Genomic DNA, 21,648 nt, shown 5'->3' on the forward strand with positions numbered 1-21,648 from the left:
AAAGGCTTAAAATTCCAGTCAGCTCACAATGGGTTTTTGTATATTTTCAGTGAAATCCTTCCCATACAGGAAGGTATTTTTTATCCCCTTTGTTGCAGGGCAGTTGAATTTCACAGGTTGAAGGTTTGCTGACTTTCTGTAAGGGGTAGTTTGCTAACCAATGTTCAGAGTTTACTGGCACCCTGTTTCCAGCTGCAGTAAAGGCTCCCTTGAGCTTCTCTCTGTGTATAGCTACCCCATCTCACCAGGTCCTGTGCAGAAGGGTTTTCCAGCTGGGAGTGCATCTCAGAAAAAGGGTGCTGGGAAACTTTGAGCCCAGGTTTGCATTGTCAGTGGTCAGATCCCCAAAAACCTAGAGACTGACAGCTCTAGACTGGTTTATAAAGTTGCTGGGTAGAGGCTGAGGGGAATTGCACGGGGTGAAACCACAGAGAATGGCTCCTGTGAGTGCCACAGCAGTGCCCAGGCACTCCAGAGCCGTGTCCCAGGGCTGAGCACACTGAGCCTGTTTTCCCTGTGAAGGTAACTGGTCTCTTGCTGTTTCTGCTCATGCCTGCAGGCCAGAGGCATGATTGCAATCTTGCACACACCCCAGGAAATACTGGGGGCTGATGTAGGATGTTCTCTTGCCGTTTCCTAGAGCTATTCCTAGAGCTTTTCAGCAATGTGTCCTTACAGCCAGAAGCAGCTGGCACTCTGTAAACTGATTTTCATACAGTTCTTGTGCAGTGAGCACTGCCCTTTGCCCTGGGGCTGGTCACTTCTCCTGCAGGTGACACCGAGTCCTTGGCAATGGTCTGGACTGGGCTCTTTCCTGCTGCTTCAGAAGATGGAGCTCTTGCTCCAGAATAGCAGAGGGAGGATCAGGCAGCCAAGCTCGTGGAGTGAAGTAGGGGCAGGAGGGAGCGTCAGAGCCCTCAGGGATCATGAGCTGCTTGTGCTGAAACGCTGCTTTGCATGTTGGCAGTGTAAAACCGACTGATCTGTGGGATCCCCAAGGGCTTGGGGAGTGTTGGAGTCACTTCAGTGCTGGGGGAGAGGCAGTTCTGGCATTTCGTGGGAGCAGTGCCTTTCTTATTGCTCAGCTCCAGGTTCCCCTAAATAAAACTCCATGGCCAGCCACAGAATTTCATAGCAGAATTCATACAAATCTGGGGTTTGGGATTTTTTTCAGGGCAAAGCCTTTAGCTGAATAGAATAAATGGTTCTCTTACCTTCACATTTCTCCTTAGATTTATACTGTGGCCCACCACAGGATGGCTGCTAGCTGCATGCCTGCAAGCTGTTCCTCTCCCCTCCTGCTAATTAGTCCATAAATATAATAAATAATTATTATTATATGTGTTGAGCCAATACAAATTATAATGAAGTTACAGGGAACATTTTGCTGTCCATTTTAAGTTAGCAGAGTAGTATTTGGTAAATGCTTCACTCCCCAGCCGTTCCAGCTTTGCAAATCCATGCTCCTCTTGTAAATCTTGGCCTGGATGGAAGCCATGAGGTTCTCTGGGAGAAAGGTGGCAGGCTTGGAGATAATTTTGGGTTTTCCAGGTTACCGACTCCATTCCGGACTCCGGGACAAATCCGGTCCGGGTTTTCCAAATTACCGACTCCATTCCAGACTCCGGGAAAAGTCCGGTCCGGGTTTTCCAAATTACCGACTCCATTCCGGACTCCGGGAAAAATCCGGTCCGGGTTTTCCAGATTACCGACTCCATTCCGGACTCCGGGAGTAATCCGGTCCGGGTTTTCCAAATTACCGACTCCATTCCGGACTCCGGGACAAATCCGGTCCGGGTTTTCCAAATTACCGACTCCATTCCGGACTCCGGGAAAAATCCGGTCCGGGTTTTCCCGATTACCGACTCCATTCCGGACTCCGGGAAAAATCCGGTCCGGGTTTTCCAAATTACCGACTCCATTCCGGACTCCGGGAAAAATCCGGTCCGGGTTTTCCAAATTACCGACTCCATTCCGGACTCCGGGGAAAATCCGGTCCGGGTTTTCCGGATTACCGACTCCATTCCGGACTCCGTGAAAAATCCGCTCCGGGTTTTCCGGATTACCGACTCCATTCCGGACTCCGGGAAAAATCCGGTCCGGGTTTTCCAGATTACCGACTCCATTCCGGACTCCGGGAAAAATCCGGTCCGGGTTTTCCAAATTGCCGACTCCATTCCGGACTCCGGGAAAAATCCGGTCCGGGTTTTCCAAATTGCCGACTCCATTCCGGACTCCGGGAAAAGTCCGGTCCGGGTTTTCCGGATTACCGACTCCATTCCGGACTCCGGGAAAAATCCGGTCCGGGTTTTCCGGATTACCGACTCCATTCCGGACTCCGGGAAAAATCCGGTCCGGGTTTTCCGGATTACCGACTCCATTCCGGACTCCGGGAAAAATCCGGTCCGGGTTTTCCGGATTACCGACTCCATTCCGGACTCCGGGAAAAATCCGGTCCGGGTTTTCCAAATTACCGACTCCATTCTGGACTCCAGGACAAATCCGGTTCGGGTTTTCCAGATTACCGACTCCATTCCGGACTCCGGGAAAAGTCCGGTCCGGGTTTTCCAGATTACCGACTCCATTCCGGACTCCGGGAAAAGTCCGGTCCGGGTTTTCCAAATTACCGACCCGGAGGTTTTCTGGGAGAAAGGTGGCGGGCTTGGAGATCATTTTGAAAATAGGTTTTCTTTCTGATGTGCCTCTAGCTGTAAGGTCTGAGATTAGTCCTTGCTGCTTTCTTCCAAACACATTTATTCTGTCTGCTGTGCAAACCCACGGTGGGTTTTTTTAATGTGCATGGCGAAGGAACAGTTTTGTATTGCAGGTGGTAACATGCAGAGCTCAAAATGGAAAATATTTGGAGAGAGCTGTGCTGAGAAAGAGCAATACTCAGAATGTAGCTGAGTATTAACTAACTGCTGAGGCTCACCCCTGTCTTGGTAGTTTCAGCTGCCTTGCAAGTGGTCAGGCATTGCCTGGTTAACTGGCTTGGCTTTTCCATGAGTTAACACAGAGATGCAGGATTATCTCTTCGTTTCAGGGATGGTTGGGGCTCCAGCATTGCAATCCCAGCTCCTCCTCTGCACTGGAGCAGGAGACAAAGCAGTTCTGCACATCTCTGGGTGGCCAGTGTGCCAGGGATCACGCTTGGCAGCCCTGGCAGCTCTGTGGCAGTGCAGAGAAGCGCATCTCAGCTCTCAGCTGCCCTGCAGCACCCACGGCAGGGCTTGGAACCAGGTTATTTCTGGAGTCCCTTCCTGCCCAGGGTGGGCACAGGCTCCTGTTCTACATGCCAGACTCTCTCCTAGTTTCTTTAACATCCCACTTGCCAAATTCTCTCTTCCAAGCCTTAGGGGGATTCCCTGTGCCTGCTCTCCATGCCTGATAAAGCTGAGCAAAGGTTTCCCCCCACTCACACTGCCTGAAGGACTGAGCTTGCATGTCCTGTGTCCTCTGGCCAGGGCACTGGGGACTGTCCTGTGCCATCACTGGCCAGGGCACTGGGGACTGTCCTGTGCCATCACTGGCCAGGGCACTGGGTACTGTCCCGTGTCCCCTCTGGGCAGGGCACTGGGGACTGTCCCGTGTCCCCTCGGGGACTGTCCCCTCCTGTGGCTCCCAGCTCCTGGTCAGGGTATTTTGGGTGGCTGTTGCAGGCTGCTGTGAGCATGCTGGCTGAAGCGTGCAGGCTTTGTCAGGGTGTGGCTGAAATGCCCCTTGCAGTTTGCAGCTGCAGCACAGCTCTGCCCCTCTGGCACGTTAATGACTGCAGCCACAGGCTTTGGTGTCTGTACAGGGTCCCTTCGTGGCAATGCTGATTTCTTTTTGGCCTTTGAAACATAAAGCAGGGTCTGCTCCCCCGAGCTGCTGTGCCAGCCAGCTTCACAGAACAGCTCTTTAGGAACGCCAGAAACCATTTCCAGCCTGACAAAATAAGGAGCCCAGAGAAGATATCTGCCGGCCTTGCTGTGATAATGAAGTGATAGATGATGGAAATGAGTCAAACCCTGTGGTCCTGCCTTAGTCAAGGCTCTCACTGAAGCCAGTGGGAGTTCAGCTTTTAGGGAGAAATGCAGGAGTGCATTTATTTTTTTTCTGTTATACAAATGTTACATGATTACAGGGAACAATGTATTTCTTGGAATAAGATGCTTTAATATTAACACCATTCTCCATTACTTTATAGATGCTGCCCTGTGTAACACGAGAAAGTTTAGTTCCCCTTGACTTAAGGGTGAACTAGTAGCATCCTATTTTCGATGCTCTTTGGAAGCTTTCAGCTAAGTGTTACAGAGAAATAGCACAGTAGTTGGAGTTGTCCTGTACAATTCATCACATTCACAGACCTCCCCAGCTCCATCTGCACTGAGTGGGACCGGGGTCCTAAGCAGCTTCTCATGCTCATAAAGGAAGCCATTCTCTGCTCTTTGTTTTTTTTCGCCTGTGGAAATTATGGGATTTTATTCATTTTTCCTGCTGTTTTTCCATGACATACATCATGTTTCATCAGAGAAGTACGCTACAGTTTCCTGACACTTTGTTTAGATGCTTGAAATTTCCTCTACAGGTTGAAGTAGGTTTTGCCTACTTATTAGCTGACAACTGTTGAAGTAGCAAATAAGAGTTGTGTTTTGATAAACCAAAAAGAAAAAAAAAACCAAACAAAGAAGTTGTATGTCCTGCTGAATTGATTTTATGGGTGGATTTTTCTTAAATATCTGCTTCAGCTATGTGAATGTAATGTTCTGTAAGAGCATCATGTGGCTGACTCACACGTGAGGATGCAATAACACTAAAGATCCTCTTTTTGCACTTAGGGCCTGACTCCAGCCCACTGCAGTCAGCCTCCTTGATTTCAGTGAGGTCTGGGTCAGGTCAAACGGACAACTCAGGGTTGTCACCAATCACTTCGGGTCCCAAAGCGTCCCAGGGCTGAAACCTGTATCTAGCAAGTGTTGAAGTTTACATTAATGTATGTACTTTTGGAACACGTGCCATAAATCCAAGCTAAATGTCCATGTTTGCACTAAGGATGTTCTTGTGATAAGACTTTTTCAGCATCTTTAACAATAATGTATCTATAGAATTTTTGAGAAAGGAAAAAGAATGTTGAAGACTCCTGTTTTAAATTTGTGGTTTTTGTCTAGTTTTGCTTTTGTAGAACATAGGTAGGTACAGGTGGTTTGAACTTTTGAGCAGATGTGTGCAAGGAGCACCTGAGTGTGTGGAGAGCAGGGTCAATAGTGTGCATGCAGTGGTGAATTTGCTCTGCCCCAGCCAAATGAAATGTTCATACCATGGACTGAAGGGGGACCTTTCTGATCTGGTTTTTATTTGTGAACCAGCCCTTAGACACAGTCCCAGGTTAAGTTAAACCATGCTGGGTGTGTTTTGTGACCGTTTTTGGGAGGAGGAATTGAGCTGCTGGCTGCCTGTGGTTTCCTGGGGTTCCCCAGCCACGGTGGCTGCTCCTCCCCTCGGGGTCTCCCCTCTGGGGCTCCCCTCTGCACCCCCAAGCTGGGCCAGCTGAGTCTGCACCAACAGCACGCTCCTGGTGCTCACAGGGCAGAGGTTTCAGCCCCTGGAGGGTCTTCTCATCTACTTCCCAATCAACCACATTGCACTAATTAGGTGGGAAAGGAGGAGTGTCTTAAGTTACTGCTGGGGCTGTTTATGGTGGTAACAATTCCTGTGGTAACAATACACGTTTTGAGGTACAACTGTAAATATTTGTCTGAAACACAGCACACATTGCATATTAAATGATTTTAATCTTTTTTGTCTTCCATAGTTTTAAATCTAAGCCTTTATTAATTTATGAGGTTGATAAGTTCTGCAAATCTGAATGTACAGTCTGAGGTTTTTAACATTTGAAACTTTGCACATGGTATGTTCCCCTGAGTATGCTGTTGAACTAGGCTCTTCATGTATATCTATAAATTACAGTAGAGAATTTTCTCTGACTGTAAGTTTAAATGAACTATATTGTATATGTACCTGTAAAAAATGTGTTAAATCTATATTTAAAGATTAAAAACTTGTTAAATAAATCCATCTGAGAATGTGCAATTCTGTTCAAAGAGCCATCTGCTATAATTCTAGAGAAAAAAAAGTGCTCACAGTGTTGGTTTTATTTCATTTCCTTGGAACAACTTAAAACCTTACATGCATTTTGATTTTAAGGTAAGCAGTGGCAGATGATCCAGTTGGTTTCTTGCTGGATGCAGTGGCAATGAAAGTGGGAGAGGCACCTCAGCATTCCTGCTGAAGTCTGAAGGAGCAGCTGCTGCCACCCTGCCCTGGCTCAGGGTGTCCCCAATGCCAGCCTCCCCTGCATCCATCCCAGCACAGCTCAGGGTGTCCCCAGCCTCCCCTGCATCCATCCCAGCACAGCTCAGGGTGTCCCCAGTGCCAGCCTCCCCTGCATCCATCCCAGCACAGCTCAGGGTGTCCCCAGCCTCCCCTGCATCCATCCCAGCACAGCTCAGGGTGTCCCCAGCCTCCCCTGCATCCATCCCAGCACAGCTCAGGGTGTCCCCAGCCTCCCCTGCATCCATCCCAGTGGGGTCAGAGTGTCCCCAGCCTCCCCTGCATCCATCCCAGTGGGGTCAGAGTGTCCCCAGGCTCCCCTGCATCCATCCCAGCACAGCTCAGGGTGTCCCCAGCCTCCCCTGCATCCATCCCAGTGGGGTCAGAGTGTCCCCAGCCTCCCCTGCATCCATCCCAGTGGGGTCAGGCCATCCCCAGGCTCCCCTGCATCCATCCCAGTGGGGTCAGGCCATCCCCAGGCTCCCCTGCATCCATCCCAGTGGGGTCAGGCCATCCCCAGCCTCCCCTGCATCCATCCCAGTGGGGTCAGAGTGTCCCCAGCCTCCCCTGCATCCATCCCAGTGGGGTCAGGGTGTCCCCAGCCTCCCCTGCATCCATCCCTGGGGAGCCATCCCCAGGCTCCCTTTCCTTCCAGCACTGGGCAGGGCTGCCAGGAGCCACCTCTGGGCTGCTGCCCACGCTGTAGCTCAGCCTGAGTGATGTGAAAAGCTGTTTGGGAGCCCTGTGTGTGCACTGGTGTGTGTTCACCTCCCTCGTGGGCTCCTGCTGGCCTTCCCTTGCCCACAGCGCTGTGTGCCAGCTCTGGGGTCTCGTGTGAGCCGTTCCCCTGCTGCTCCAGCGAGCTCTGCGTTCGGGATCTGGGGACTGGCAGCAGCAGAGCAGTGCCAGCGCATTCAGAAACGCAGCCACGGGTCATTCAAAGGGCTTTTTATTTCCTTATTACCACATTTTCATCGCATTCTCCCAACTTTTGCCTTCCAAGAGCGAAAGTTGTTTCATTTAGAGATGTTTATAGAAATGCGATGCTATCTGAGAGCCCCAGCGATGGCTGTGAGCCCTCTCCAGCCCCCCAGTCCCTCCTCCAGCTGCTCAGGGGAGCCTGGTGTTCTGCTTTATCCACTTGACGTACTTGGAGACCCTGGTGTAGATGCCGTACTTGCCCGGCAGGGCACACTGCTCTCCCCAGCTGGTGATGCCCGTGAGGAACCAGGTGCCCTCGATCTCGGTGGTGTGCGGGCCCCCGCTGTCCCCCTCGCAGGTGTCCCTGTCCCCGGACGGGAAGCCGGCACAGAACATGTTCTGCAGGATGCTGGTGGAGGTGCTCTTGAGGCAGGTGGGCCGGTCAACGAAGGGCACCTTGAGGACCTGCAGGGTGGTGGCGGTGCGGCCGCGGAAGAACAGCTTGCCCCAGCCGCTGACCGTGCCGATGCCCTGCCTGAGCAGCGCATTGCTGAACTGGCGGCTGCCCAGGCACACCGGGCTCACGTAGCTGTTGAAGGTGAGGGGCCGGTCCAGCTCCAGGAGGGCGATGTCGTTGTGGTACTCATTGATGGAGGCGTTGTAGGTGGGGTGTGGGAGCAGCCTCACCACCCTGCGCCGCTGCTCCGTGTGCTCCTCGCTCCTGAGATCGTGTTCACCTGCGGGGAGCGGTGGCTGGGGCATCCCCCGGCACCGGAGCCGTGCCCTGCCGGCAGCCCCGGGCCGATCCCGGCCCGCAGCCCCGCTCCCGGCCCGCTCCTGCCCCCGGCTCCCGGCGCACATCTGTTCCAGCTGTGGCACCGGGCGCGCACGGTCCGAGCGGCCAGCACGGGCTGCCGCAGCCGGCAGCGACGCGTTCCGGGCTTTGGCAGCCTCAGGGAGAGGCCAGGGCTGTCGCCCTCGCAGCAAAGGGGGCAGAACGCGCTGCTGGAAAACCTTGGTTTAAAATCAATAATATTAGCGACGAGAAACCTTCCCTTGCCCGTTCTGAAGGGGCAGGGGCAGGATGGGGAGCAGGAGGGCACCGCTGCCACCCCTGGTGCCCACCCGAGGCTCAGCAGCCCCTGCGGCTCCAGGTGCCGGCAGGTGCCGCCTCCCCTGCCCCGTGCACAGGTGGGGAGAGGGAAGGGAGAGCGCTCGGGGCTCGGGGAAGGGGCAGCAGGTGAGAGAGGCAGGTGAGAGAGAGAGGCAGGTGAGAGAGGCAGGTGAGAGAGAGAGGCAGGTGAGAGCGGCAGGTGAGAGAGAGAGGCAGGTGAGAGTGGCAGGTGAGAGAGAGAGGCAGGTGAGAGAGGCAGGTGAGAGAGGCAGGTGAGAGAGAGAGGCAGGTGAGAGAGGCAGGTGAGAGAGGCAGGTGAGAGCAGCAGGTGGGAGAGGCAGGTGAGAGCGGCAGGTGAGAGAGAGAGGCAGGTGAGAGAGGCAGGTGAGAGCGGCAGGTGGGAGAGGCAGGTGAGAGCGGCAGGTGAGAGAGAGAGGCAGGTGAGAGAGGCAGGTGAGAGAGGCAGGTGAGAGAGAGAGGCAGGTGAGAGAGGCAGGTGAGAGAGGCAGGTGAGAGCAGCAGGTGAGAGCGGCAGGTGAGAGAGAGAGGCAGGTGAGAGAGGCAGGTGAGAGAGGCAGGTGAGAGAGGCAGGTGAGAGAGGCAGGTGAGAGCAGGATGGCTTTTCCCACAGCCCCCGAGGTGCGGGGGATGCTTGGTCCCTGCTGCGGGGCTGCTGCTCGCTCTGCCGAGCTCTCCGGAGTGCATCCTCCTCCTCCTCCTCCTCCTCCTCCTCCTCCTCCTCCTCCTCCTCCTCCTCCTCTTCCTCCTCCCCATCCCCATCCCCTCCGAGCAGCATCAGCGGCGCTCGGGCCGTGCCCGTGCTGCTGCGGAGCTGGCCACAGGTGAGACCCCACGGCTTTTTTGGGGCAGAGGGGGAATGGCAGCTCCCTCCCAGGCTGTTTCTACAGTGTAAACGCGAGACAAATGTTGGGGAGACTTTCAGGTGGTTTTTCTTACGTTAGAGATGCTTGCTATTGCTGAAAATGTGATTCAGGGATGGAAGTGGAGAAGCAAAGAAGTGTAGGGGATGGGAATGCTACTTCCACCGGGCTTTAAAACCACCTGGATGAGCCTCTGGCTCAGGTGAGCTCGCCCATGGCCAGGTCAGTCTGTGCCTACACTGAGGTCCTGCAGCTCTGTGGCTTTGGGACCGAGACAGACCCAGCTCACTGCTCCAGGTGCTGGTACCTGCAGGCAGCAGGCGATGAAATGCTCCAGCTTCACCTGGGGCCCGTGTCAGGCCCTGCAGGAACCCGTGTCAGGTCCTGCAGGAACCCGTGTCAGGCCCTGCAGGAACCCGTGTCAGGCCCTGCAGGAACCCGTGTCAGGTCCTGCAGGAACCCGTGTCAGGCCCTGCAGGAACCCGTGTCAGGTCCTGCAGGAACCCGTGTCAGGTCCTGCAGCCCCTCGTGTCAGGTCCTGCAGCCCCTCGTGCCCCTCGTGCCCCTCAGGGCGGTCACAGTGTCCTGTGCCATCCCTTGTCCAGCCAGGGCCAGCCCTGTGTCCCTCCCGTCCTGCCCAGGTGCTCACCTGCCACAGCAGTGAGGTTGTGGGTGTAGCCCGGCTTCAGGCAGTGTGCTGCTGTCACCACCCACTTCTCGTTGATGATGGATGCTCCGCAGAAGCCCAAACCTTTGCTGTTCACCAGCAGAACCTGTGGGAGCAGGGGGAAATCACACTCTGGGGTTTGTGTAAGCCTGGACCACTGGAGGATGGCCCTGGTCACGGCAGGGGGTTGGAATTAGGTGATCTTTAAGGTCCCTTCCAACCCAAACTGTTGGATGATTCTGTGATCTGCTGAAACTGATGGAGCTAAAAAATAAGTTGCATTGCTCCTTGCAAAACTCCCTTTCCTCAGCCTTCAGCTTACTTTTGGTACATTCATGGGCTACTGGGCAATCTGCTGCTGTAGCTCAACCCTTTGTGCCCCAGCAGGTAAAGCTGCTGTGACCCTGACTTCTGCCTGCCTTTGCCAGAGGAGAGCCCCACGCAGGCAAGTTGTGTTGCTGTGGTGTAAAGCTGTGGATGGAAAGGAGCTGTGCTCCTGTTAGGCTGGAGACCATTGCCTGTCTAACCTCAGAGACAGGCTCTGCGTATTTAAAAGATGGCCCTGTACTCAGAAAGCGACTGCTGGGGTTGCAGAAGGTTTGCAGACAGAGCTGGTACCTGCCAGGGCACCTCTCCTTTCAGGCTGTCGGAGCCGCCGACCACGCGCGTGCCCGTCCTGAGCACGGGGCTGATCCTGGCGGTGGCTGCAGCGCTGCTGTCCGTGCTGTTGTCCAGCTCCTCCTCGGGGCCATCGTCAGCGTCATCAGCGGTGATGTTCCAGTGCTCAAAGGTGTTCATGGAGCGGGTGAGCTTCCTCTTGGCCTCGGGAGCCGTGATCCTCCCGCAGGGAAATGGCACTGGGAGAGGAACAGTGGCAGCTGGGCCTGGCTGTGTGGCCAGAGGGGCTGGAAGGAGGGAGGTGCTGCCTCACCTCAGGCTGGGAGCAGCAGGGCTGTGGGCTGACCACGGGACCCTGCGCCTTGGAGCCACAGCAGCAGGGATGTGTCAATGTAGCAAAAGCACAGATTGTTCCTGGGCTTTGGAAATGACACCTGAACCGCTTGAAAAGTGACAAAGGCTTGTGCTGAGCGTTTGTGCCTGCCCTGGGCAGGATGTGGGCAGGATGCATACCTGGGAATCCTCTGCTGGGCAGCTGGGGCTCGGCCAGCAGTGACCGCAGAACAACAAACAGCAGCTGGGACAGGGCAGGAAATAGCAGCTGCCAATTGTACAGATAATCCTGCTTGGCACCAAGGTGAGGAAAACATTAATAAACTCTTCCTAGAGTTGTGTATTTCCTCTGTTAATGGAGATCTCATCTCTAGGCTCGTTTCAGACGAGCTCTTCCCATTCCTCTCCCACGCAGTGTGTGCCGAATTCCTGCTGGTAGTGGCAGTCAAAATAGTAAATAGCACCAGGCATTGTCTTTCATCTGAAAAGCTTTCAGAAGCACTGAGCAAACAAACATTAGTGTAAAATCAGATGTGAGTGTGGCCTACTGAGACTTCATCCTTTAAACAGTTCACTTCAGGAACAGGACTCAAATGAGTGTTGAGTGATGGAAAGTGGTACCTGCTGGCTTAGCCCATGAAATGAAGGGTTCAGAGCCAACAAAAGAGCTTCTGCAGGAAGGGCAATCACCCAAGCTGAAAGATGATCTTGCTAGCCGTAAACCTTTCTGGTGCAGTGAAAGTGATACAGCATGTTGGGCAACACAGGCCTGAGCTCTTGATGAGATCCTTTGTTAACAGGATTCCCAGCCCAAGACAGTTCCTGAGCTGAGTGCTGACAGGCAGCACATCTGGGAGCTCAGTGCTCCCTGCTGCAGCTGACACAGCTCCCCTGTGCAGGTACCTGCATGCAAGCTTGGCTGTGCAAACACGCTGCAGTCAGGTGCTAGAAATGCAACAGCATCGATGTTAAACTGACTTTGGATGCCAAAATATTGATCTGCTCAATCTCTTCTCTGCCAGATGTGCTGCTGAGGTGTTCATGCCCAATCCATCTGCTGTGGGTTGTGTCTGCACGTGTCAGTGTAGTTATGGGTATTGTAAAGGTCTAGGAGCAGGGCAAAGCTGGGGAGCACAAGGAGAACCAGATGTTCTTCAGCCCTCTGGGAAGCTGCATTTTCCTTCCACCCCAGCCAATACAGCAGCTAAGCCAGAGTGCAGCTCTCACTGAGGAACTCTGCAGATACACACTGCTGCCAGGACAGCACCAGCACAAGGCTTCACGTGTACCCACCCAACCCAGATTATCGACACTGGCTCAGGACCAGCTGTGAACAGACCATCAGGAGCAGTAAGGACAGTAAGCCAAGTCCTCTTTTGTTCTGAAAAGCTCAGAGCATCCTCAGTGTAGAATCAGTGACTAACCACTAGCTCCTACTGGAAGAACACAGGAGCGAGCCCTGGCTGGGTGCTGGTGTAGCTCAACATCACCTTTCTGCCTTCAGAAAATTTCTGATCCAGATTTAGAACTGTAAGATGGCTGGAGCCTGGCTGAGCAGCATCTGAAACGAGCACTTGCCTTTGAACAAATTCCTGCACAGCTACCCACCCTCTCACTCAGCCAGGCCAAAAAAGGGATGCTCACATTGACCCCTGCTGACCCCACATCTGCCCTTGGGACACTGCAGGGTCCGGCTCCACCTTTGCTAAGCAGGAAAACAAGCAACAAGGTTTCCAGCAGGATATTGCCTGTGTGAAATTCATGTAACTAAATCCAGGACAAGGCCTTGAAAACTTTAACCCAAATCTCTTAAAAACAGTTTAAAAGTTAACCTGTAGGCTCGCAGGACTTTCCATCTTCAGCCAGTTTGTAGCCAGCAGCACAGGAACACACAACCTTCCGTGGGGGCTGGTGGCTGCAGAAGTGCTTGCAGCCTCCATTTTTAATAGCACAAGTGAAGTCTGAAAAAAATGGAAAAGGAATTGTGAGAGCTCTTTTGAAACACAGCTGGTCAGAGATTTGTTGAGAGCTTTGGGCTCAGCAAGCCCCCGTGGCTGATCCAGACTATGGAAAATAGATTGCAAGGAGATGGGGAAGAAGGACACTGCCATCCCTCTCATTAGAGTGGGCAGGCTGAGGAGCTTTTAGAGCCCCACAGAGCCCTGGCAGAGCCTCCTGCCTCCAACAGCTGCGTCCTGGCTGAAATTTGGCAGCCTGACCCTACAGGACTCCTGCAAATATTGGGTAAGAAGCCATGTGATTTCCCCACTCTTGTGCTTTTGGCAGTGGGGGAGAGCAGCGAGTATCAGCAGCAAAGCTGTGCCCAGCAGGGCTCTGTGCTGGGATCAGGGCTGGGCTCAGACTGGGCTCCAGCCTTGGCGTGGCAGTGAGGTGTCCCAGGCTGGGCTGGAGGAGCCATCTCCAGGGATGTGTGATGGAACAAGCCCCAGCCTGGGGCACAGAGAGGTTCCTGTCCTTCCCCACCCCTCACTCCTCTGTGCTGGGAACACCTCAGAGGTGGGAAACCACCAGTCTGCAGAGGCCCTTGCAATTCTCAGTGAGTTTTCAAATAACTTCACAGCAGATTAACTCCACTCCTACTTCCTCAAGGACACCTCTCTTCCTGTAGCCATTTTAATGCCATCATTTACTATTTTTACAGAGCTCTTCTTCACGCCTCACTTCCAGCTCTATTTTTGCTCCTGACTTCCCCAAGAAATCTGCAATGAGACTATTTAAATTTGATGCAACTTTGAAATGCTCTTTTTAACGTACACTCCTCTCTTGCCAGAGCAGAAACACAACTAGAAAGAGAATCTTTTATTAGTGCAGCGAGTCTAGCACATTATGCGAGTTGCACAGCCCCTGATTATATTATAAGAGCTGAATATCCCTCTTGCTTAAATTATCAGCTGTTTGGTGTTCATAAACTCCTCAACCCATCAGGAAAATATTTGCCTTTTATTTGCCTCCAGAATCAAGGTTGCTGCTGATAATTATAATTATGAATTAAGCAGAGTGCCATTGAGAGGAAGTCAGGATAATCCTGCCCTGCCCAGCACCTGCTGCTCAGCCTGGCGTGAGCAAGGGAAAGGGGGGAATGGGGGTTCCATGGGGAAACTCTGCTTTCAGCAGGGTGTCCCTGGCTGAGCAGGCCCAGAAGGGCTGGGGCATAAAGGAAGGGCTCTGTGTCACCATTTGCCATCAGCCACAGCTGAGCCCAAGACCTGGAGTGTGCAGGGAGCCCTCCCTAGGAGCAGAGGTGGGGCTGGCAGGAGCAGAGGTGGGGCTGGCAGGAGCAGAGATACCACTGCTGCATGCCCAGGCTGTTCCCCTGGCAGCCCCAGTGCAGCAGGCTGCATTTCCCGTTCCTTACAGCACAGCACCGAGTGTCTGAAGCCTCTGGCCAGGAGAGGAGCACTCCTGGGTGCCCTGGGGCTCTGCCAGAGCAGCACCTGGCACGTACCTATCTCGCAGTTCTTGCCTTCGTAGCCAGCTGGGCACCAGCACACGTAGGAGTTGATTTGGTCCTCGCAGGAGGCTCCGTTCTTGCAGGGGTTGGGGTTGCACTGGTCCCCATCTCAGAGAGAGGAGAGGAGAGTTAATGAGCACAGGTTCCTGCACAGCTGCTGTGCACATCTGGAGCCTCACTGTGCACATCTGGAGCCTCTCTGTGCACTCTGGAGCCTCTCTGTGCACATCTGGAGCCCTGCTGTGCACTCTGGAGCCTCACTGTGCACTCTGGAGCCTCTCTGTGCACATCTGGAGCCTCGCTGTGCAGAGGGCAGGGCCAGCACAGCTCCTTGGTGCTGGGGGAGGTCAGGTCCCCCAGGTGCCACAGCCCTGGCAGCACAGGAACAGCAGCAGCAGCTCTTCACCCCAGTCCCAGCGTGTCCCCTGAGGGTTAACTCTGCTCCTTTCAGCAGAACCTCTCTGCAGTCAGCTCACTCAACATCTCAGCTTGGCCAAATTAGACAAGTTTTGAAGGTTTGCTACTTCCAGAGTGCTCTGAGTCTCCTGAGCTGGCTTGTTCTAACAGGAGCAGTGCTCTGTGACAGTCTGGGTCTGTCCACTGGGGTGTGGAGACCTGTCTGTGTGTTGGGCTTGAGAACCTTCCAGTTGTTCCTTCTCTCTCCATCCTGTACCTGTATTTATTACCTGCTCTGGCTCTTTCCTCCTGTGCCAGGGCTTTTATTCTCACAGCTGCCTCCAGCTGAGAACCCGAGGCTTTAATGAAGATACTCACTATTGCAAAACTGGTGATCTAAAACTTCGGAAAAGTAAATCAGCGATGCTGGATGATGGGGAAGCCCTTTGAGACGCTTGTGCCAGGGCACAGGGAAAGGGCAAGGCTGTGTTTGTGTCCTGGGCAGTGGCAGGACAGTGAGGCACTCAATGGGGTTTCAGGGATGGGCTGCAGTGCAAAATGCAAACAGGAACAGAATGCTTTGGGCTTGTCTGGGTCCCGGAGGTTTGCAGGCAGGGGGAGGAAGGCAGCTGGGTGCTGTGCAAGGGGAGCTCCCGTGGGCTGCACACTGGGAACAGCAGCTCACTCTGAGCAGCAGACCCAGCACCTCGGGGGACAGGAATGGATGGCATTCCTGGCTGTTCATCAGCTAATTTGTTACAGTGGCAGGGAAACAAATGCACTGCTGAGTTCCATCAGTTGTGTTTTCACAGGACTGTCCTACAATGCAAATGTAATGTTTTTATTTTATAGTCTGGACTGAGTAATCTGAATTATTTAAGGCTTTTTACTGAGATGTTCTGGGCATTTTGCCAATCTACAAAACAGTTCATTTATTGAAATGTCCTTAAAATTAGTTTCAGATGGTGTAGTGGGCACTGAAATCTTTTTGTTAAGGGACTGAGGAGTCGCTGGGGATGGAGGCTGAAAAGGAAGAAGTAGATGTGGAAAGAAAACTGAAGTGAGGGTCTGGGAGCAATGGTGTGAATTGCAAACAGCTGTTTGCTATGATCACATTGTCTCCACTTTAATATGGCATTTCTAGGGATTCACGCTGTGCCCTCACAAGGCTGTGCCTTATCTGGAGATCTCTGCTTGAGAACAGAGCATCTGCAGTTTGCTGAAGGGGTGTTAATTATTGCTGTGCTATTTTACCCTGTGACACAGCTGAAGCTGAAGCCCAGAGCGTGCCCTGGGCTCAATGAGATCCAGTACTCTGCCTGAACTGGTTCTGTTCCACGAGGCTTCTGAAATTTGTTCAGAAAAACCCTGCTTGAGCAAATAAAATGGTAAGACTTTTTGGGGTTTTTGGGGGGATTTTGGGTTATTTTTTCTTTTTTTTGTCTTGCCATGTCTATACCAACGGGACAGACCCAGGCTGGCAGCTGCAGGGTGTGCAGTGCAAGGCCCTGACTGGCTCTGTCATTACAGTTTCTGGATGCTGAAATACATTTGATACAGATCCATCAGGTCTGTATGCACTGAGACAGGAATATGAAGCATTAGAACACGAAGAAAGCAGCTCTTACCAACGTATGTTTTCCAAAACTGCATCTGCAAAGGGAAAAAAGAAAAAGTTTCCTTTGTTTTCTAATTTCTGGGTGTTGTGTGACTGAAGCAGTGCCTGGATGGCTCCGAAGCTGAAGGAAAGACTTGCAGGGAAAGCAGCACCTCCATCACCCCAGTGGTGGCTGGTGAAGCTTTCAGAGCGGCTCCCCAGCCCAGCTGGTGGAGCACAGGTGAAATCAGCCGTGCCAGAGGCTGCCCCCAGCCCTGCAGGTTCTGTCCTCGCTGTTCCCCCTGCTGCCCCTCTGCAGGGCTCAGAGCAGGGGGCTGCAGGGAGCAAGGTGCTGCCATTTCCCAGCAGCATCAGAACTCACCGTTTTCTCTTCGTTCTCAAACACTTCTCGTGCCTCTTCATAGCTGCATTTCTCCTCTATGCATTCCCTCTCCAGGTTCCCAGGAATGACCTCCTCCAGCCGGTTGGAGTTGGCTCGCCTTTGCCTCTGCAGGACCGAGCTCGCCTCTTTGTTCTCAATGAACACTGGAACGGGGACAGGAGCAGGGGCTGGGCTGGGAGTTTCTGTTCTCCCAGGAAACCAGCCCAGCCCAGCTGTGCACCCCCTTTGCCCCACGGCCAGACACATTTCAGGGCTCTTATTCTGCACCTGAGCTTTCCTTATTGCCCAGCTTGAGCACAATCCAAACATCAAATCTGCAGAGCCAAACATCAGAACAGCCAATGTGCAGAAATGACTGATGGCAAGAGATTGGGAGTGCTGGAGTTTGGTGCTTAAAATACCCTAAAGCAGGTGGTGTCAGAATCTCCCAGCACAGATTCACAGACTGGAATAAGCTGTTTGAGAGGGGAAAACAATAGCTTTTGTGTGCTGCTGCTTGAGGCTTGTCTGGCCACAGGAATTGTCCTGCTCTGTCTGCCTGTGCTGGCTGGGAATGGCCTCTGCCAGCAGCTGTGGCCTGCTGGGGCATTTCTTCCTCTCCCTCCTCCTCATCCTCAGGCCCTGGGTCCCAGGGTCCCCTGCAGGCTGGAGGGGAACATGAGCCTTCCTCACCCCTGGGCCACCTCCTGGCTGTGGGGGGCTTGTAAGCACCTCCAGCAGTGGCCACACGCCCAGGCAGGGCCACCAGCCTGAGCTGCTGGCACTGCAGGGAGCCCAGCCTGGGTGGGATGGCCACAGTGGCCACCAGCCTGAGCTGCTGGCACTGCAGGGTGTCCAGCCTGGGTGGGATGGCCACAGTGGCCACCAGCCTGAGCTGCTGGCACTGCAGGGTGTCCAGCCTGGGTGGGATGGCCACAGTGGCCACCAGCCTGAGCTGCTGGCACTGCAGGGAGCCCAGCCTGGGTGGGATGGCCACAGTGGCCACCAGCCTTGCCGTGGTGGCTGCCTGGTGAGGACAGCCCTCAGCCATGGGGTGCTGCCCTGGCTGTTGTCCTGGCAGGGCCAGGTCCCAGCAGCAGGGACAGCAGCAGGGAGCAGCCTGTGGCAGCCCCTGGCAGGTTTGCTCCTGACCCACCTCTGCTGAGGGCTCCTCTTCACCTCCCTAAAGCACATCCTTCCAGCAGGGGATGTCCCTGCTCTGCCAGCCCAGCCTCTCCTCTCTGTCCACCCTCCCCAGCACGCTCAGCGTGTCCCCTTGGTCACCAGAGGGCCGGGGCAGCAGCTCTTGGAGCCCTGGTCACACCTGTCCTGCCCACTCTGTTTACAGCAGGAACACCTGGATGGATGGTGGCAAAAACACGAGGTTCTGTTCATGTCCCATTGCTGAGCAAACATTTTGGAAAGAGCCTTTTTTTAACCAGTTTCCAGCAATGTTTAATGAAAGAAGAAAGGGCAGCCTTGCAGCAAACAGGAACTCACCCTGGACCTGAACCAGCCTCTGCTGGAACTGTTGCTGCTAGAGATAAATCAAGCAACAGCCTGCATTACTGTGTGTGATTGCCCACATCCATCAACTGCTCTGTCTTGTCTCCAGCTCTGGCTGCATCCTACAGCCTCTGTTAAAATCACTCTGGCTTTGGCTTTAAACAATCCTCGCAGGGCAAATCCAATGAGTGTTTTCTGGAGGTGAGCACTTGCTTGTTCTCCAGGACAAAGTGGTGGCACACAGAGAAGTGTGACTGTCCTCCAGCAGCAGCGCTCTCCCCTTTCCCCCTTCTGCCTTCTAAAATGGCTGAATCGAGCTCTGAAAGCTTAAAGATGCAAAAATCCATTCTTCAAATTAATCCCTGTGACACATGCTGTATAAAAGCAGCATAAAAGCTATTATTTCATTCCCCCAGAACAGAGGCAGAGCTCTAAAGAGGAGCTATAAACTGCAGCCATGCCTGTGAGCTGTTGTCTGTCACAAGCTGTGGCAGCACCGAGTGACAAACTGTCCCTTTGCTGCTGTCTGCAACACCCTGCAGCCAAAAGCCAAGGGTCTGCTCGGTCTTAAATGAACTCACCTGTATTTTCACCCCCAAGACAAGCTCCCAGAAGACACATGGAGAGTATGAGGGGGATATTTGCCATCTTCTCCCCCCTGCCCACACCTCTGGCTGCCAGCTTGGCCGGGCGGCGCGGCTCGCTCAGCGGTTCCAAAGTGCAAGCGCTGTTTACCGACTGAGTAACCCTTCAGTTTAAGGTCCCCAGATGTTGCAGTGCCCAGCAAAGGCAGCTGGATGTTCTGGCACGGGCAGTGCCCGTGTTCCACGGGGTGTTCTGTGCTCCTGGGGTGCTCCCAGCTGGCAGAGCCCTGCATGGGGCTGGGGCTGTGCCCTGCTGGACACACTGCTGTCCCTGCTCTGCCCATTGCCCTGAGCCACAGCAGCCCTGGTGGCTGCTAAAGCCTGTGCTCGAGCTCCTGAACCTCTGTGCATCCCTCCAGAATACCAGCAACATCCCTCTGTGAGGACAGGGCACAGACATTGGTGGTTCTTGGTGTTTGGAGTTATCTCTGTGAGGAAAGGGCACAGACATTTCTGGTTCTTGGTGTTTGGAGTTCCCTCTGTGAGGAAAGGGCACAGACATTTCTGGTTCTTGGTGTCTGGAGTTATCTCTGTGAGGAAAGGTGCAGACATTTCTGGTTCTTGGTGTTTGGAGTTATCTCTGTGAAGAAAGGGCACAGACATTTCTGGTTCTTGGTGTTTGGAGTTCCCTGTGTGAGGAAAGGTGCAGACATTTCTGGTTCTTGGTGTCTGGAGCTCCCTGTGTCAGGACAGGGCACAGACATTTCTGGTTCTTGGTGTCTGGAGCTCCCTGTGTGAGGAAAGGGCACAGACATTTCTGGTGCTTGGTGTCTGGAGCTCCCTGTGTGTGCAGCTCAGACCCAGCAGCCACAGGTGATGGGGACATGCTCAATAAGAGTCGCAGCCTGGTGAGATCTGTCTTGTCTAGGTGGAAAAAATCCTTCATCTTCCTTTTCTTGAGCAAACAAAAGGTCCTGAAACCTATAATTCATCTTGTTTCTTCTTGCTCAGTTTGAAATGATCTTTATTCATCACTGACAGGAGCTTTTGTTCCCAAATTTCTGTGGTTGATAAATGAGTTGGGATGAGGTAATGTGCTGTTGATGTAAATTGAATGCAAAGTGAAGAAGGTAATGATTGCCTCTCGTTTTCTGTGCATAAGGAAGTGCAAATGTGAGAAAATAAATTGAGCTAAAATGCTGAAACAATACATCTATCAATAAAGAGGAGTGTGGATAATGGCCTACAATAACAAAGGATAATTAGAATCTCATTACTGTAAATACTTAACTTTAGAACATAGGTCAGTCAAATTATTTTAGGTTTATGGTGCATATTTCACATGTAAGAGTTTTTGCAACATTATTGCCAATTAATCTTCACAGAGAATTCCAACATCATTAGAATAAACATGGATATTAATACAAATAATTTCTATTGTTTACTATTATTGCTGTCAACTTCTGGGGCACTAATTTGAAAGAAAAGTGCTTCTTTTTATTTATTTTGTAAACAAATCCTCGGAATTGTGATCCCAGATGAAGGCTTTGTTGTTTAGCTGGGTGGCATCGATCACATCTGGAAGTTTTCTCACTTAGTGTCCAATGTTCTGGAAAGAAGAGTGTTTCAAACAGCACCCAAGTGATTTTCCTTCCTATTAAACCAGCTTGCTGTGGCTCTTAGGAGATGTCCCTTCTGGTTTGATGTGGTTTGGGATTTTTGATTGCAGCATCTCCTTTCCTGTGGGAGCAGAAGCATCCCCCAGATGGATGGGCCAGGGCAGAGGGAGCTGGCAGGGCAGGGTCACCCCCTGGCCTGGGGGCTGCCCCCCCTCCAGAGGAGAGCTCTGCTGCCAGGGGAAATGAACCTTGTGAGAAGCCAGAACCACAAAACTATTTCCATTTTAATCTGATAGATTTTTAAAAAGAATATGCTCTGGCTTCACTGATCAATAATGTTAAACAGCCTGGTGGCTTGAGGATCTTGTTAAAGGATTGTTCATAATCTCCCTTGTCTCCAAATGCACTCTTTTAAGCGAAAAATCCTCACTCAAAACCTGAAGCAATTTGCCCTCGCCCTCTAGACAGCTGTGGTCAGTAATCTGTCCTTAACCAGGAGCAAACAAGCTATTTCTAAAACAAAAACCAGAACAGGGGAAGTAATGCTTGATCTTTATATTTTCTCTTCCCTTTGTGATTGCTTAGGAGTGGCTGGCTCTTCCTGCAGCTCTGGCCGTGGCAATGATGCAAAGGGAAAGGCAGCAGAGGCACGGAGCCCTGCAGTGCTGCTGAAATCATTAAAACCCTGGGGAAGGTACCAGCCCTGCTGAAGCCCCTCAGCCCCAGAGGCAGCAGGTGAGGGGTCCTGGGCAGTGCAGGGGGCTTTGGGAGCCTCATGATGTGAGCCCATCCCGGCTCACAGCACTCCAGATGCTGCTGCTCGCGGTTCTGCGCTGTGCAGGGGCTCAGGCCAGAGGAGGTGGCTGGGCTCAGGGATGGGAAATCGAGGATCAGCTTCTCAGTGCTGGCTCTGCCATCTCTCAGAGCCTCTCCTCATCCATTCCAGAGCTTTCAGCTTTCAGTTGGGCACTTTTCCTCTCTTTTATGCTTCAGTAATTGTGCCAAGAAAAGGCTCCCTTGCAGAATTCCCTCTAGATCCATCCATTGCAGTTAGCACTTAGCTCCATCCCTCCCATTTTATTCTGGTTTTAATTAGACTCCTGAACAGGAGCACAGAGCAAACTGCTTTCATCTGGGAGGTCCTGTGGCTGTGAAATATTTACAGGAAGTAAATAACTGTCAGAAAGTAAATAAGTGCCTGACTCTACATGAGTGTAAAAGTGCTTTGAAATAGTCTCATTCAAAT

The 21,648-nt window shown here is 52.8% G+C and overlaps 2 protein-coding genes and 1 long non-coding RNA gene across 4 annotated transcripts in view; 2 read left to right on the forward strand and 1 right to left on the reverse strand.

Moving 5' to 3' along the window:
• MCF2 (MCF.2 cell line derived transforming sequence) overlaps positions 1–6,053 on the forward strand; it is a 56,924-nt gene extending 50,871 nt beyond the window's left edge. Inside the window, exon 30 of the mRNA XM_086850929.1 lies at positions 4,190–6,053. Within this exon, the coding sequence (XP_086707055.1) occupies positions 4,190–4,230 (41 nt within the window). The 3' untranslated portion in view covers positions 4,231–6,053. The remainder of the gene's footprint in view (positions 1–4,189) is intronic.
• A 1,192-nt stretch (positions 6,054–7,245) lies between these two features.
• Positions 7,246–18,862, reverse strand: F9 (coagulation factor IX). 2 transcript variants are annotated; one of them, XM_086850269.1, is made up of 8 exons: positions 18,781–18,862; positions 16,694–16,857; positions 16,343–16,367; positions 14,313–14,426; positions 12,679–12,807; positions 10,514–10,752; positions 9,878–10,001; positions 7,246–7,970 (listed from the first exon to the last, which is right to left on the reverse strand). In XM_086850269.1, the coding sequence occupies exons 1-8, from the start codon at positions 18,845–18,847 to the stop codon at positions 7,423–7,425; spliced, it is 1,410 nt and encodes a 469-aa protein (XP_086706395.1). In that variant the 5' UTR covers positions 18,848–18,862; the 3' UTR covers positions 7,246–7,422. The 2 variants fall into 2 exon arrangements, with proteins under 2 accessions (XP_086706395.1, XP_086706394.1); XM_086850268.1 differs by lacking the exon at positions 18,781–18,862 and having other exon boundaries at positions 16,694–17,044.
• Positions 15,858–20,211, forward strand: LOC147650617 (uncharacterized). The gene is made up of 4 exons (XR_015276282.1): positions 15,858–16,102; positions 16,769–17,497; positions 17,613–19,315; positions 19,519–20,211. It is a non-coding gene; the product is annotated as an uncharacterized LOC147650617 (long non-coding RNA).
• Positions 20,212–21,648: the final 1,437 nt, after the last annotated feature.

The sequence above is a fragment of the Cyanistes caeruleus genome, chromosome 14 (genome assembly GCF_971803275.1).
Source record: "Cyanistes caeruleus chromosome 14, bCyaCae1.hap1.1, whole genome shotgun sequence".
NCBI classification, from domain to species: domain Eukaryota; kingdom Metazoa; phylum Chordata; class Aves; order Passeriformes; family Paridae; genus Cyanistes; species Cyanistes caeruleus.

Bases quoted from the DNA above. Each gene is read 5' to 3' on its own strand.
- F9 (XM_086850268.1), bottom strand. From the start codon at position 17,044: ATGTTTGGCTCTGCAGATTTGATGTTTGGATTGTGCTCAAGCTGGGCA. The intron at 16,368-16,693 runs GTGAGTTCTGAT...TTCCCTTTGCAG, and splicing joins TTGAGAACGAAGAGAAAACG to ATGCAGTTTTGGAAAACATA. The intron at 7,971-9,877 runs GTGAGCACCTGG...CGCTCCCCGCAG, and splicing joins CAACCTCACTGCTGTGGCAG to GTGAACACGATCTCAGGAGC.